This window comes from Schistocerca piceifrons, chromosome 1, assembly GCF_021461385.2.
Source record: "Schistocerca piceifrons isolate TAMUIC-IGC-003096 chromosome 1, iqSchPice1.1, whole genome shotgun sequence".
In the NCBI taxonomy this organism is placed as follows: domain Eukaryota; kingdom Metazoa; phylum Arthropoda; class Insecta; order Orthoptera; family Acrididae; genus Schistocerca; species Schistocerca piceifrons.
This window is the reverse complement of record NC_060138.1, coordinates 516073935-516090988: the sequence shown is the minus strand read 5'-3', so window position 1 is coordinate 516090988 and position 17054 is coordinate 516073935. Positions and strand designations below refer to the sequence as shown.

The following is a 17054-nucleotide window of genomic DNA, read 5'->3' as shown; positions in this document are numbered from 1 at the left end:
AGGATATAGGTTGCAGTAGGTACTGGGAGAGGAAGCACACAGAATAGAGTAGCAAGGAGAGCTGCATCAAACCAGCCTCTGGACTGAAGACAACAACAACAACAACAACAACAACAACAACAACATAAGTTAAACACTACTTAAATTTCACAGGAATTTCACTGTCTAGCTATTCTTCCAAGGCAACTGGTACTGCAGAAGCAGGTGTGACACCAGCTTCAAAAAACTGACCCTCTAAAAAATCTTCAGTGCAGTCATTTTTATTATTGGAAAATGTCTCAAAAGCTGAAATCTTGTGGTGCTTACGTACAATTTATAATTATTGGCAAGTCCGAAGTTCTGCTGCTTGCATATCATTATTTCCCAATATTTTTCCAGATAGTCCAATTGTGACAAAAATGTAGTCCCAAAGGACAAAAAATGCATGCAGTATTGTTTATGGTATTGCTCCATATGTTCATGCCAAACTTATTGACATGATTAAACAATGTGACAGTGTTGTTCTTGAATTTGATGAGAGTTTAAACACTGTTTCTTGAGAAACACAAATGGACATTCATATTAGATTTTGGGTTCGAAATAAGTCACAGGTTTCAGCTCGATTTTTTACTCTGCTTTTATTCAATGCACAAGGGCCAGTGACCTACCAAATGCTACGAAATGATCTTTTGGTTTGCAGAATCTCCAAAAAATTTGCAGTCGTCGACGGATGGACCAGACATGAATTTTAAAGTTTTGAAGGCCTTGAATAATGAGCTAAAAGAAATTTCTGAAAACATGCAACTGTTACAGTTAGGTAGTTGCAGGATGCATGTAGTTCATGGAGCTTTCAAAACTGGCATGTCACAAACAAATTGGGAAATTGCACAATTTTAAGGGTCTTATATTATTTGTTTCATGATTCACCTACCTGAAGAAGCCAATATGCAGAATATGCAGCTGCCTCATATTTCCTTTTGCAATTCTGTGGTATGGGAGGGATCGAAAATGCAAATGTGACTGAATGAGCTTTAAAAATTCTTCCACATCTAAGAAATTATGTTCTGAAATGGCTCAAAATAAAACACACTAATTCAGTGAGTTTGAAAATGGTATCTTAAGCAGTAGGAGACAGATTCTTAGGTCCAGAATTGGCTTTTTTTGCTGTGACTGCATGTGCATTCGAAGGTTTTTTACATGATTTTGTACAAAGAATTGTTCACTCTTACCACTGCTTTCATTCAGCAACTCGTCAAATCAGACGTTGTGGTAAATGATAAATCCCTCATGAAGATTGACATGAAGGATAAGGAGAATTTGATCACTGTGCAGTGCTTTGCATGGGATTTTACTACACAAGATGCCCTAAAAAAGTTAAGGACCCGATTGACGTCTTGAGGCTTAAAGGAGAAATGCGTTCTTATATTCCTGCCACGATACAAAAGCTACTTGAAAAATCACCACTGAAATGTAAACTTACACGTGCCATTTCATGTTTGACTCTTCAGTAACATTAAATCAAGAAACGGCTGTAAAAAGGTTCACACTGTGCCTCGAAATTCTCGTCTCTTGCGAAAGGTTATTTGGCGTAAAAGCAGATTGTGTTAAACAAGAGTTTGTTGGTATCTGCTTATGTTCAAACAGGAATGAGATTGTTCAAAAGAAGTGAAACTTCTTTGAATTAATTTTGGATGAGTGTGATTAAAGTTTCACAAAACGAATGTTGTGTAGATTTTCTCAAAATCACATTAATACTTTCGCACGGAAATGCTGTTGTGGAATGAAGTTTTTCAGTAAACTCTAAGTGTATTGTTGAGAATCAAAATGGAAAAAAAGGTCTTGTTGTTCAGACACATTTATGCTGTGATCTATGATGATATTTGTGGTGTTCACAATTTCAAAATTGACGAAAGCTTAATTCTGTTTGTTCGTAATGCAAGTTCATTGTATAAAGATGATAAAAAGAAACAACTAAGTGAAACTGAATGACTACAAGAACAAGAATTCGCCAGAAAAAGAACGCAATCTGAAATTAGGGTTTTTAGAATCGAAGAAGACAAAAATGTTAGTTTAAGCAGCAAAAATTATGGCAGAAAGTAGTTCTCATCTAAATACACTCCTGGAAATTGAAATAAGAACACCATGAATTCATTGTCCCAGGAAGGGGAAACTTTATTGACACATTCCTGGGGTCAGATACATCACATGATCACACTGACAGAACCACAGGCACATGACACAGGCAACAGAGCATGCACAACGTCGGCACTAGTACAGTGTATATCCACCTTTCACAGCAATGCAGGCTGCTATTCTCCCATGGAGACGATCGTAGAGATGCTGGATGTAGTCCTGTGGAACGGCTTGCCATGCCATTTCCACCTGGCGCCTCAGTTGGACCAGCGTTCGTGCTGGACGTGCAGACCGTGTGAGACGACGCTTCATCCAGTCCCAAACATGCTCAATGGGGGACAGATCCGGAGATCTTGCTGGCCAGGGTAGTTGACTTACACCTTCTAGAGCACGTTGGGTGGCACGGGATACATGCGGACGTGCATTGTCCTGTTGGAACAGCAAGTTCCCTTGCCGGTCTAGGAATGGTAGAACGATGGGTTCGATGACGGTTTGGATGTGCCGTGCACTATTCAGTGTCCCCTCGACGATCACCAGTGGTGTACGGCCAGTGTAGGAGATCGCTCCCCACACCATGATGCCGGGTGTTGGCCCTATGTGCGTCGGTCGTATGCAGTCCTGATTGTGGCGCTCACCTGCACGGCGCCAAACACGCATACGACCATCATTGGCACCAAGGCAGAAGCGACTCTCATCGCTGAAGACGACACGTCTCCTTTCGTCCCTCCATTCACACCTGTCGCGACACCACTGGAGGCGGGCTGCACGATGTTGGGGTTTGAGCGGAAGACGGCCTAACGGTGTGCGGGACCGTAGCCCAGCTTCATGGAGACGGTTGCGAATGGTCCTCGCCGATACCCCAGGAGCAACAGTGTCCCTAATTTGCTGGGGAAGTGGCGGTGCGGTCCCCTACGGCACTGCGTAGGATCCTACGGTCTTGGCGTGCATCCGTGCGTCGCTGCGGTCCGGTCCCAGGTCGACGGGCACGTGCACCTTTCGCCGACCACTGGCGACAACATCGATGTACTGTGGAGACCTCACGCCCCACGTGTTGAGCAATTCGGCGGTACGTCCACCCGGCCTCCCGCATGCCCACTATACCTCCTCGCTCAAAGTCCGTCAACTGCACATATGGTTCACGTCCACGCTGTCGTGGCATGCTACCAGTGTTAAAGACTGCGATGGAGCTCCGTATGCCACGGCAAACTGGCTGACACTGACGGCGGCGGTGCACAAATGCTGCGCAGCTAGCGCCATTCGACGGCCAACACCGCGGTTCCTGGTGTCCGCTGTGCCGTGCGTGTGATCATTGCTTGTACAGCCCTCTCGCAGTGTCCGGAGCAAGTATGGTGGGTCTGACACACCGGTGTCAATGTGTTCTTTTTTCCATTTCCAGGAGTGTATTTTTGTTGGTTTTTGATCATACTGTTCGTAATACAATATAAATTATAACAATTTATAAATGTTCCAAGTTATTTGTTTGTAAAACTTGTTACTTGAAGAGGTCAAAGCAGAATTTGTTTATGTTTGTAAAATATGGGTAGATGTCTATATATGTTAAGTGATTTTATAAAATGTTACTGAAATTGATAAAAAGGAAACAATACAAATAAAGTTACACAAGTATGGCAAACTCTCAATTATGTGGTTTGCAGATCATCTGTCATCTTTTTAAAATTGTAAGAACACAAAAATGAAGCATCTTAATTAGAACGAAATAATGTTACTGTTTAAAATGCACTATTGAGCATGTACCGGTAAAGCATGTGTTACTGCCGGGTGCTCTGTGAATCCAAATTCTACACTTCCGTTGTTACCGAAATGCTTTTTTCCATTTTTCATTTCATCTCCTATGAATTCCAGAACTTCCAACATTCTCCATCAGGCCTGCAGGTTGTTATGCACAAAGAGGCATTAAAATTTGTTATGGTGGTGGTACAGTTTTGCAGGACAAAACGTGTTTCACCATGTGGATGTTTAAGACCATTTTTGGAAAAAATAAAAATGAAAAACTGAAACAGGAAAAATAGTTGTTCATTTCCTAAAAGTACATTATATAATAAAACTATAGTAGGTTTTCAAACATTATTTTGGAAATCTCTCTCTCTCTCTCTCTCTCTCTCTCTCTCTCACTCTCTCTCTCTCTCTCTCTCCCCCCCCCCTCTCCCTCCCTCCGTCACCCCTCTCCCTCCCTCCGTCCCCCTCTCCCTCCCTCCGTCCCCCTCTCCCTCCCTCCGTCACCCCTCTCCCTCCCTCCGTCGCCCCTCTCCCTCCCTCCGTCGCCCCTCTCCCTCCCTCCGTCGCCCCTCTCCCTCCCTCCGTCGCCCCTCTCCCTCCCTCCGTCGCCCCTCTCCCTCCCTCCGTCGCCCCTCTCCCTCCCTCCGTCGCCCCTCTCCCTCCCTCCGTCGCCCCTCTCCCTCCCTCCGTCGCCCCTCTCCCTCCCTCCGTCGCCCCTCTCCCTCCCTCCGTCGCCCCTCTCCCTCCCTCCGTCGCCCCTCTCCCTCCCTCCGTCGCCCCTCTCCCTCCCTCCGTCGCCCCTCTCCCTCCCTCCGTCGCCCCTCTCCCTCCCTCCGTCGCCCCTCTCCCTCCCTCCGTCGCCCCTCTCCCTCCCTCCGTCGCCCCTCTCCCTCCCTCCGTCGCCCCTCTCCCTCCCTCCGTCGCCCCTCTCCCTCCCTCCGTCGCCCCTCTCCCTCCCTCCGTCGCCCCTCTCCCTCCCTCCGTCGCCCCTCTCCCTCCCTCCGTCGCCCCTCTCCCTCCCTCCGTCGCCCCTCTCCCTCCCTCCGTCGCCCCTCTCCCTCCCTCCGTCGCCCCTCTCCCTCCCTCCGTCGCCCCTCTCCCTCCCTCCGTCGCCCCTCTCCCTCCCTCCGTCGCCCCTCTCCCTCCCTCCGTCGCCCCTCTCCCTCCCTCCGTCGCCCCTCTCCCTCCCTCCGTCGCCCCTCTCCCTCCCTCCGTCGCCCCTCTCCCTCCCTCCGTCGCCCCTCTCCCTCCCTCCGTCGCCCCTCTCCCTCCCTCCGTCGCCCCTCTCCCTCCCTCCGTCGCCCCTCTCCCTCCCTCCGTCGCCCCTCTCCCTCCCTCCGTCGCCCCTCTCCCTCCCTCCGTCGCCCCTCTCCCTCCCTCCGTCGCCCCTCTCCCTCCCTCCGTCGCCCCTCTCCCTCCCTCCGTCGCCCCTCTCCCTCCCTCCGTCGCCCCTCTCCCTCCCTCCGTCGCCCCTCTCCCTCCCTCCGTCGCCCCTCTCCCTCCCTCCGTCGCCCCTCTCCCTCCCTCCGTCGCCCCTCTCCCTCCCTCCGTCGCCCCTCTCCCTCCCTCCGTCGCCCCTCTCCCTCCCTCCGTCGCCCCTCTCCCTCCCTCCGTCGCCCCTCTCCCTCCCTCCGTCGCCCCTCTCCCTCCCTCCGTCGCCCCTCTCCCTCCCTCCGTCACCCCTCTCCCTCCCTCCGTCACCCCTCTCCCTCCCTCCGTCACCCCTCTCCCTCCCTCCGTCACCCCTCTCCCTCCCTCCGTCACCCCTCTCCCTCCCTCCGTCACCCCTCTCCCTCCCTCCGTCACCCCTCTCCCTCCCTCCGTCACCCCTCTCCCTCCCTCCGTCACCCCTCTCCCTCCCTCCGTCACCCCTCTCCCTCCCTCCGTCACCCCTCTCCCTCCCTCCGTCACCCCTCTCCCTCCCTCCGTCACCCCTCTCCCTCCCTCCGTCACCCCTCTCCCTCCCTCCGTCACCCCTCTCCCTCCCTCCGTCACCCCTCTCCCTCTCCCTCCGTCACCCCTCCCCCTCTCCCTCCGTCACCCCTCCCCCTCTCCCTCCGTCACCCCTCCCCCTCTCCCTCCGTCACCCCTCCCCCTCTCCCTCCCTCCCCCTCTCTCTCCCTCCCTCCATCCCCCCTCCCCCTCTCTCCCCCTCCCTCCATCCCCCCTCCCCCTCCCCTCCCCCTCCCTCCTCCCCCTCCCTCCCCCTCCCCCTCCCCCCTTCCGCCCTCTCCCTCCCCCCCTTCCGCCCTCTCCCTCCCCCCCCTTCCGCCCTCTCCCTCCCCCCCTCCCCCCCTTCCCCCTCTCCCTCCCCCCTTCCCCCCTCTCCCTCCCCCCGTTCCCCCTCTCCCTCCCCCGTTCCCCCTCTCCCTCCCCCGTTCCCCCTCTCCCTCTCCCTCCCTCTCCCTCTCCCCCTCTGTGCGTGAGTGTGTTTATACCTTAGTATGTATGTTACAGTAGGGCCGGTCTAAGTTAAAAAGTGCAGTGTATGCTTCTTCAGACTGCATATCACGGACTTGAAGAGGTGAGAATTCAGCTTTCTTCAGTAGTTAAATTGTTATATCTCTCATAATAATTGATGGCTCGCCATAAGGTTTCCTCGGAATTGGACCTTGCAGCATGTCCTAAAAGTTGCCGTTGCACTGATCTGTCACTACATACTGCATAGTGTAGGCATGTTTACAAAATTTAGAAAAACAATGTCCTCAGAATCTTCAATCGGTTCTTGGTAGAGCAGCATTATAATAAATGAAAAGCACCAGTTCCTTTTGTTCGACAGTATTACTTTTATTGTATTAACCAGTTTTCGGCTTACAAGGCATTACTCAGTAAATGTCTGAAGATCGCCTTGTAAGCTGAAAACTGATTAACACAATAAAAGTAATACTGTGGAACAAAAACAAAATGTGAAACATAAGATTTGTAGTGGTTATGGAATCATACAATGACATCTTTTTGTTAAAGAAACCAATTTTAGGATATTGTTGCCTTGGAAACCTTTAAGGTGAAAGTTCTAGATGAAACTTAAAGTAATCTTTCAGGATGAAATGGAACATTCTACAGCTATTCATGAGAAATGACTCTGTATTTAAGAGTGCCTGCCTTTTATTAATCATCAGATGATCATCAGGAGTCTATCTTAAACGAACATTGTTGTATGAATGAATGCAATTGGAATACAATTGATTGCACTATAGACAATGTATTGTACATCATAACATGATATGGTTCAGCTTGTATGATATATATTTTAACAATATATTACTTGTTATTTCTAGCACAGTATATTTGCTAACCTCATTTAGGTAAAAATACGTTAAATGTCAACCTGGAAAATCATTATTTTAACCTGGAAAAAACCTTGAATTTGAAATAAAGGTTTGGTGGCCACCGTGAGTTTACATATGTGGGTCTATTACATTAAAATAATGTTTCCATTTGTTTTATCTGGAATTTAATAATCGATTTTGGTAGTGTTGGTGCTAAGTTGTATTACTACTTTGCATGTCAATAGGAAATGTAACAGCAGATGCAGATAGCCGCAGGATTGGTACTGGGATTATGCAACAGTATCCAGACTCTCATCAGCTGTTCTTGGGAAATATTCCTCATCATGCAACTGAAGAGGATCTAAAGGTGAGGAAGTATATGATAACTTCTGTTGCCTTATAAAATGAGATAGTGTGCTTTTTACATGCGTAATCCAGTTTCTTGTTGCTCTGCGGAGCTTGGAAAAAATAGATTTACAAAATTCACATACACATGTGCACATGCACACAGAGTGAGAGAATCACTCCTTCACTGACAAAACGCATGCGCCCCCCCCCCCCCCCCCTTCCACACACACACACACACACACACACACACACACACACACACACACACACAGTGTGATATTCATTTTTAATTAATATCATTTTAAGGCATGTTTGTTTTTAAGGAATAAATATGAAACTATTCACAGATTGCCAAGTTTTTTCATAATTTCTAACATGCCTGGAACTCAACTTCCCATTTTTAAATAAATTGCAGCAGAATTTGTGGTTGTTCCTTTCAGTTGGTAGGTTAGAATGGGAAAAGATCATTGTATTTTATGGCCTTTTCCCCAAATTTGGCGGTGTTCTTTTTTTAATAAAAAAGGGGTTGTGTACCTCATTCAGTAAACATGGAACCCTTATAGGATCGGTCTGTGTGTGTGTGTGTGTGTGTGTGTGTGTGTGTGTGTGTGTGTGTGTGTGTGTGTGTGTGTATTCCTGTGGGCAGATTGATGAATGAAGTTAAAATTTGTAGAAAACACAATGTTCTGCTACGATATGTTGGTGGAGTACAAAACCTAAGATTATATGTCAGAGCAGTCAAAAGATATGGCCAGTTATGACACACATTTTGGTACTTGCTCATAAAAAAAAGTATATGGTACTTCCTGTTGATGTAGAATTATGAAATCTGGCAGTAAGCAATAGTGCAACAAAAAGGAAAAATCTGCAAACTATTAATTTGTAATTATATTGCACGAAAAATATTTCTTTTGCCATTTGTTACCAGACTTCAGGCTCAAAACATTCTCTGAAGCCTTATAAGTCCCGGAACCGATTTGTCGTCAGTATCAGTGCCGATAGCCGGCAACAATCACAAAGATTCTGGATTTTCAGGTTGGATGAGTGGTATGGATACATAAGTAAGTTTGTACGAAATCCTCAGAGTGAGAGTCGTACTCACATTTGACCAATTTTTTTCCCCCTAAAATTTGCTGATTCTCCAAATCGTTTTTTTTTTTTTTTTTTACCAAAGTCTGTGTATCCTGTGCTGTTGCACCTCCCCTTCCCTCCAAAATTTGGTGCTTTTTGTTGCCAAAATTGGTGATATTTTTACCCAAATTCAGTGCTGTTTTCGTTATCGCATCAAAACTAGTTACACAGGAAATGAACTGTTACTTCAGCCTTGATGAGGTTAGAAGATACAATGCAATTTCAAAGCTGCAGTCTGTATAGCAAAATGAAATTCACTATATCTTATAAAAATTGCCGATTTTTGCTGCTTCATTTTCACAAAATTTTCCTGTTCGAATCAATATGTAATTAGTGAGGGTTTTGGTTGATTAACCAGTTTCCAGTTGTAATGTATTCAATTGGAGTTCCCGATGTTTCAATGGTCTTTGTGAAGTAGGACTATATTGAGCAACTGCGTAGTCATCATTGTGTGAAATGTTTAGATTTCTAGTGGAATCATGTTCTTGAGTTTTAGTGTAAAATACTTGCATTTGTGAAATAATATATTAAGTGCAGAGAAATCACCCAAAGTTTGTCAACTTTTATGTTGACACAGTGTTCTAATGCATCTGGTTGTAAATGTCAGTAGTACTTTATCCAATCAGAGCAGAAGAATTAAAAAAAAAAACCTCTTAAATTCAATGTGCTGTGGGGTGCAAGCCACGTGGCTGGATGTCACAGACATTGTCTACTGTTAACTTCTCATGGTTTGAATTTGGAATTTCAGTGATCGTTTTTAAAAAGCTCTGAAAAAATGAATTTCACATTTTGCCATCACTCTGGTGTAAAACGTCAGCGTGAAATATCTTGCTGATTTATTTTCCTTCATTAGTATTACGCTCCACAAAATTGAGATTATTAACTGGTGAACTTCTTACATTCAAACAATTTTAAGGAACAGTGGCTTTGTGATGTCTTGAAGTTAATCTTCCTTATCTTCGGCTGGCCTAGTAGGTTTTATACATAAAAACAGGATCTCCGGAGTTCTGACAGGTTGGTGTTAGTGGGAAGTATCCAGATAACCCGGACGGTGTAACACTGTGCCAAGATTTGCTGGCCATGCACCAAGGCATGTTTAGCCACAGGGTGATCCTCATTACCAACAAACACTGTCTGCCTGTGTCCATTCATGCGAATGGACAGTTTGTTGCTGGTCATTCCCACATAGAAAGCTTCACAGTGTAGGCAGGTCAGTTGGTAAATCACGTGGGTGCTCTCACACGTGGCTCTACCTTTGATCGTGCACACCTTCCGCATTACAGGACTGGAGTAGGTGGTGGTGGGAGGGTGCATGGGACAGGTTTTACACCGGGGGTGGTTACAAAGGTAGGAGTCAGAGGGTAGGCAAGGTGATTTGGGGATTTCATAGGGATGAACTAAGAGGTTACGAAGGTTAGGTGGACGGCGGAAACACACTCTTGGTGGAGTGGGGAGGATTTCATGAAGGATGGATCTCATTTCAGGGCAGGATTTGAGGAAGTCGTATCCCTGCTGGAGAGCCACATTCAGAGTCTGATCCAATCCCGGAAAGTATCCTGTCACAAGTGGGGCACTTTTGTGGCTCTTCTGTGGGAGGTTCTGGGCTTGAGGGGATGAGGAAGTGGCTCTGGTTATTTGCTTCTGTACCAGGTCGGGAGGGTAGTTGCGGGATACGAAAGCTGTTTTCAGATTGTTGGTGTAATGGTTCAGGGATTCCGGACTGGAGCAGATTCGTTTGCCACGAAGACCTAGGCTGTAGGGAAGGGACTGTTTGATGTGGAATGGGTGGCAGCTGTCATAATGGAGGCAATGATGCTTGTTGGTGGGTTTGATGTGGACGGACGTGTGAAGCTAGCCATTGGACAGATGGAGGTCAACGTAAAGGAAAGTGGCATGGGATTTGGAGTAGGACCAGGTGAATCTGATGGAACCAAAGGAGTTGAGGTTGGAGAGGAAATTCTGGAGTTGTTCTTCACTGTGAGTCCAGATTATGAAGAAGTCATCAATAAATCTGTACCAAACTTTGGGTTAGCAGGCCTGGGTAACCAAGAAGGCTTCCTCTAAGCGACCCATGAATAGGTTGGCGTACGAGGCGGCCATCCTGGTACCCATGGCTGTTCCCTTTAATTGTTGGTATGTCTGGCTTTCAAAAGTGAAGAAGTTGTGGGTCAGGATGAAGCTGGCTAAGGTAATGAGGAAAGAGGTTTTAGGTAGGGTGGCAGGTGATCGGCGTGAAAGGAAGTGCTCCATCGCAGCGAGGCCCTGGACGTGCGGAATATTTGTGTATAAGGAAGTGGCATCAATGGTTACAAGGATGGTTTCCGGGTGTTACAGATTGGGTAAGGATTCCAGGCGTTAGAGAAAGTGGTTGGTGTCTTTGATGAAGAATGGGAGACTGCATGTAATGAGTTGAAGGTGTTGATCTACGTAGGCAGAGATACGTTCTGTGGGGGCTTGGTAACCAGCTACGATGGGGCGGCTGGGATGATTGGGTTTGTGAATTTTAGGAAGAAGGTAGAAGGTAGGGGTGCGGGGTGTCGGTGGGGTCAGGAGGTTGATGGAGTCAGGTGAAAGGTTTTGTAGGGAGCCTAAGGTTCTGAGGATTAGTTGAAGCTCCGCCTGGACATCAGGAATGGGATTACCTTGGCAAACTTTGTATGTGGTGTTGTCTGAAAGCTGACGCAGTCCCTCAGCCACATACTCCCGACGATCAAGTACCACGGTCGTGGAACCCTTGTCTGCCGGAAGAATGACGATGGATCTGTCAGCCTTCAGATCACGGATAGCCTGGACTTCAGCAGTGGTGATGTTGGGAGTAGGATTAAGGTTTTTTAAGAAGGATTGAGAGGCAAGGCTGGAAGTCAGAATTTCCTGGAAGGTTTGGAGAGGGTGATTTTGAGGAAGAGGAGGTGGGTCCCGCTGTGATGGAGGACGGTACTGTTCCAGGCAGGATTCAATTTGGATAGTGTCTTGGGGATTTGGATCATTAGGAGTAGGATTAGGATCATTTTTCTTTGTGGCAAAGTGATATTTCCAGCAGAGAGTACGAGTGTAGGACAGTAAATCTTTGACAAGGGCTGTTTGGTTGAATCTGGGAGTGGGGCTGAAGGTGAGGCCTTTGGATAGGACAGAGGTTTCGGATTGGGAGAGAGGTTTGGAGGAAAGGTTAACTACTGAATTAGGGTGTTGTGGTTCCTGATTGTGTTGATTGGAATTTTGAGGTTTTGGAGGGAGTGGAGCTGGAAGTGGGAGATTGAGTAGATGGAAGAGACTGGGTTTGTGTGCAATGAGAGGAGGATGAGGTTTATTGGAAAGGTTGTGAAGGGTGAGTGAGTTGCCTTTCCAGAGGTGGGAAACCAGGAGATTGGATAGTTTTTTGAGATGGAGGGTGGCATGCTATTCTAATTTGCGGTTGGCCTGTAGGAGGATGCTCTGAACAGCCGGTGTGGATGTGGGAGAGGAAAGACTGAAGACTTTTATTAAGGATAGGAGTTGACGGGTGTGTTCATTGGCTGAGTTGATGTGTAGGTGAAGGATTAGGTGGGTGAGGGCAATGGATTGTTCAGTTTGGAATTGGTATAGGGACTGATGGAAAGAAGGGTTGCAGCCAGAGATGGGAACTTTAAGTGTGAGGCCTTTGGGGGTTATGTCAAATGTCAGACAAGCCTGAGAAAATGAAATATGGGAGCGTAACCTGGCTAGGGCGAAGGCATGTTTGCGGAGGGAATGTAAATAAAACTTAATGGGGTCGTTGTGGGGGTGTTGTGAGGGTGACATGGTATTAGAAGGTGGAAAGTGTAACATGAGGCTGAAATGAAAATGAAAATAAAAATATATGGGAAGAGATAAAGGTGAACTAGAAAGCAACTGGAGATCTGGTGTGAAAAAAGGCGAAAAAGTGTTGGTTAAAGCTGGGCTGTGTTGATCCTGTAGTGAACTAGGGTTGGTAGCCAACGATGTGCACAAAGGTTAGGTGGTTGTGTTGCCGCCAAAACACATTTAAGGGTGTAGAAATTCGAGAAAATTTCGAAAAAACTGCGTATAAATGTATTAAAAGGAGTGGTTTTGTGGTGGCAGATTATGAAAATGAGGCTAACAATTGTCTGACAAAGAAATAATGACGTTAAAACCTGTGGGAAGCGGCTAAAAATGATCAGTGATGTGGGAAAAATGGAAATGGAAATGGAAATAAAGCGAAAGTTATTAGAACCAGCCTAAATGGTTGTTTAATAGGTGAAAGGAACTGTTAGTGAACTAGAAACGGTGGATTTTATAGCAGCGGTAGTGTTGAAAGCGGAAAAAAATTTTTTTTTTTTGGTTATGGTTTGGAAGTGGGTTACGTATTATTGAGTATATATAGGCGGGATAAAATTGTATAGTAGATTACGGTAAAAAGGAGAAGGTGATGTCCAGGCGGAGCTTCAAGGAATTCTCAGAACCTTAGGCCCCCTACAAAACCTTTCACCTGACTCCATCAACCTCCTGATCCCACCAACACCCCTCACCCCTACCTTCTACCTTCTTCCTAAAATTCACAAACCCAATCATCCCAGCTGCCCCATCGTAGCTGGTTACCAAGCCCCCACAGAAGGTATCTCTGCCTACGTAGATCAACACCTTCAACCCATTACATGCAGTCTCCCATCCTTCATCAAAGACACCAACCACTTTCTCTAACGCCTGGAATCCTTACCCAGTCTGTTACCCCCGGAAACCATCCTTGTAACCATTGATGCCACTTCCTTATACACAAATATTCCGCACGTCCAGGGCCTCACTGCGATGGAGCACTTCCTTTCATGCCTATCACCTGCCACCCTACCTAAAACCTCTTTCCTCATTGCCTTAGCCAGCTTCATCCTGACCCACAACTTCTTCACTTGTGACAGGATACTTTCCGGGATTGGATCAGACTCTGAATGTGGCTCTCTAGCAGGGATACGACTTCCTCAAATCCTGCCCTGAAATGAGATCCATCCTTCATGAAATCCTCTCCACTCCACCAAGAGTGTCTTTCCGCCGTCCACCTAACCTTCGTAACCTCTTAGTTCATCCCTATGAAATCCCGAAACCACCTTCCCTACCCTCTGGCTCTTACCCTTTGTTTTTAGATATATTTTTCCCACGTGGAATGTTTCCCTTCCATGCGGGAAAAATATATTGCCTCTGTGTGTGTCTGCTTGTGTCATATATATATATATATATATATATATATATATATATATATATATATATATATATATATATATAGTGAGTGAGTGTGTGTGTGTGTGTGTGTGTGTGTGTGTGTGTGTGTGTGTGTGTGTGTGTGTGTGCGCGCGCGCATACCCGTCCTTTTTTTCCCCCCTAAGGTAAGTCTTTCCGCTCCCGGGATTGGAATGACTCCTTACCCTCTCCCTTAAAACCCACTTCCTTTCGTCTTCCCCTCTCCTTCCCTCTTTCCTGATGAGGCAAGTTTGTTGCGAAAGCTTGAATTTTGTGTGTATGTTTGTGTTTGTTTGTGTGTCTATCGACCTGCCAGCGCTTTTGTTCGGTAAGTCACCTCATCTTTGGTTTTATATATAATTTTTCCCACGTGGAATGTTTCCTTCCATTATATTGATATCATTAATTTGAATCCAACAATTACGTTTGTTATTGTCACTGTTGCATTTCGAAATCTTTTCTGTCGTCTTATTTTCCTCTTTCTGTTTTTGCCAGTAGTTTCACTTGGTATTCACCTTCTCCTTTTTACCGTAATCTGCTATACTATTTTATCCCGCCTATATATATACTCAATAATACGTAACCCACTTCCAAACCATAACCAAAAAAATATTTTTTTTTGCCGCTTTCAGCACTACCGCCGCTATAATATCCACCGTTTCTAGTTCACAAACAGCTCCTTTCACCTTTTAAACAACCATTTCGGCCAGTTCTAATAACTTTCGCTTTATTTCCATTTCCGTTTTTCCCACATCACTGATCATTTTTAGCCGCTTCCCACGGGTTTTAACGCCATTATTTCTTCGTCAAACAATTGTTAGCCTCATTTTCATAATCTGCCACCACAATACCACTCCTTTTAATATACTACACGCAGTTTTTTCGAAATTTTCCCGAATTTCTCCGTCCTTGAACGTGTTTTGGCGGCAACACAACCACCTAACCTTTATGCACATCGTTGTCTACCAACCCAAGTCCAACATAGCCCAGCTGTAACCAACACCTTTTCGCCTTTTTTCATTCCAGATCTCCAGTTTCTTTGGTCTTTAAATATGTCTGCTTGTGTCTGTATGTGTGGATGGATATGTGCGTGTGTGCGAGTGTATACCTGTCCTTTTTTCCCCCTAAGGTAAGTCTTTCCGCTCCCGGGATTGGAATGACTCCTTACCCTCTCCCTTAAAACCCACTTCCTTTCGTCTTCCCTCTTCTTCCCTCTTTCCTGATGAGGCAACAGTTTGTTGCGAAAGCTTGAATTTTGTGTGTATGTTTGTGTTTGTTTGTGTGTCTATCGACCTGCCAGCGCTTTTGTTCGGTAAGTCACCTCATCTTTGTTTTTATATATAATTTTTCCCACGTGGAATGTTTCCTTCTATTATATATATATGTATATATATATATAGAGGCAAGCACTCACCTGTAGTTGACTTATTTGTTGTGCATAGAAACGTGCAACAGAAAATTGTACTAACCACTAGGTTTCGATCCCCAGGTCTTCCGGCTTGCACACACACAATTGGCTTTGGCACGACTCCGTCACAGAATTTCTGTTGTTGTTAGACTGAATTATAATAAATAACAGAAAGTTGAAATTACCTCTGAGTAAGTGGTATCAGCTGTGCTCTGGTGTCAATATTGACACTACACTTGGCCTGAAATCTAATAGTGGGATCAGGACACATTAAGTTTTTTCTGTATAAAATAGTTGTTGAAACAAACAACTCGTAACAAATGTTTACTTTTTGATATCAAGAGGTTTGCTACTGCCAGTCATAATGTTTGATATATCTTGCACCCATTGTATTTCAGATGGTAAATAGGTAATTTCAGGTGTGTTGTTTATTAAATTCTGATATGATAATTAATTCTTGCTCTGTGAACTACTTTGTCATTCTAGAAAGTTGAGGTTAATGTAAAAAAAAGCAGAACTTTGTCATTGCTTACTGTAGAGTAAAATTTCTTTCATGTATCCTATTAACCTTACGAGATGAAGTGTTAGAAACCACAGGATCACATTGCAGTTAAGTTTTCGTAATGATACAGTGGCTCAGACAGCAAGCATGTCATTCAACACCTGATATTTTAATAAAAAGTGCTTTCAAAAAAGGAAATTTTCCTGAAATGTGCACTGCGAATGATAATTTGAACAAAAATCATGACTGCCTCTTTAGGGCACAAATGAAACCATCATCTCAGTCTGTTGTCCATCAGAGTGTCGAATTGTCCCCATGATATTTTCGTCAGTAAACAGCTGACCAATTCACATTGAAGACACTCATAAGGTTTAACTGCCTGTAATTTCAAAGAGAGGCAGTTCGATGCTGCTTTTTTTTTTATGCAGTTGATTAGTGTCCTTTCCAAATACTAAGGCTGAAGGTTCTTCTACACTGAATACGAAAAATATTGCTGTGTCATTATTCAGAGATTGATATCCTCTTGAAATGACCACCCAAAATAAAGAGTGAAAACATTCCTTTAGGGGGAAGTGTAATGCGAGCAGTAGATGGTGGTGACAGTGAGGACAATATTGATAGGGGGGGGGGGGGGGGGGTGTTCACCCACAAGAAGTTTTCTTGCAGTTGTGCAAGAACTTGATAATGTTAGGAGCTAGTTTTCATCAGTTCAGTCAGTTTCTGATACTTCAACTGTTTGAAGGGCAATCACCTGTTACGACATTATAATGGAATAAGGAAGGAAAGTAATCTTTTCAGTACATTTCCTTTTAAAGCAAAAAAGGTATATATAATTATCTGGTGTCACTAGTAGAATAAAACCACATGGGAATAAAATCGACTTATTCATTTCGGATGCTTTCTGTAAATCGCAATACATATTGATGATTTGACATGTAACCAAAAACTGAAAACCAGTTTTCAGTTCATTTTAAGCTATAGTATAGTATAGTATAGGATCTGGCACCTGATAGCTGGTCATTTATGAACCATTGTATCATCTAACAGGTGTAAGCGAGACAAACCACTGTTTAAGGGGAGAGTCCCATTGTAGGGAAAAAATACAATTTGAATCCCCAGAGATAACTTAGAAAGGGATTTTACTGTATCTACAAATTGTTTTTACTATTTATACTTCTCTCATGAACAAGATTTCTGTACATAGTTTTCTGAAATTGTGTAGCCTAGCCTTTAGGTAGAGGGCTCATTTTGTGAAGATTACAATTCAAAAAGTATATGTAGTTCCCAGTAATTAATAGAACTTAATGTTGTGTGGTTTGATTTAAATGACAATAATGCTACA

The 17054-nt window shown here is 45.0% G+C and overlaps 1 protein-coding gene across 2 annotated transcripts in view; it reads left to right on the top strand.

Annotated features, from left to right (window-relative positions):
- The window catches only part of LOC124797917 (ras GTPase-activating protein-binding protein 1), a 152200-nt gene that overhangs the window by 119289 nt on the left and 15857 nt on the right, over positions 1-17054 (top strand). For both annotated transcript variants that reach the window (XM_047261059.1, XM_047261052.1), the window contains exon 10: positions 7364-7485. In XM_047261059.1, the coding sequence (XP_047117015.1) occupies positions 7364-7485 (122 nt within the window). The remainder of the gene's footprint in view (positions 1-7363; positions 7486-17054) is intronic.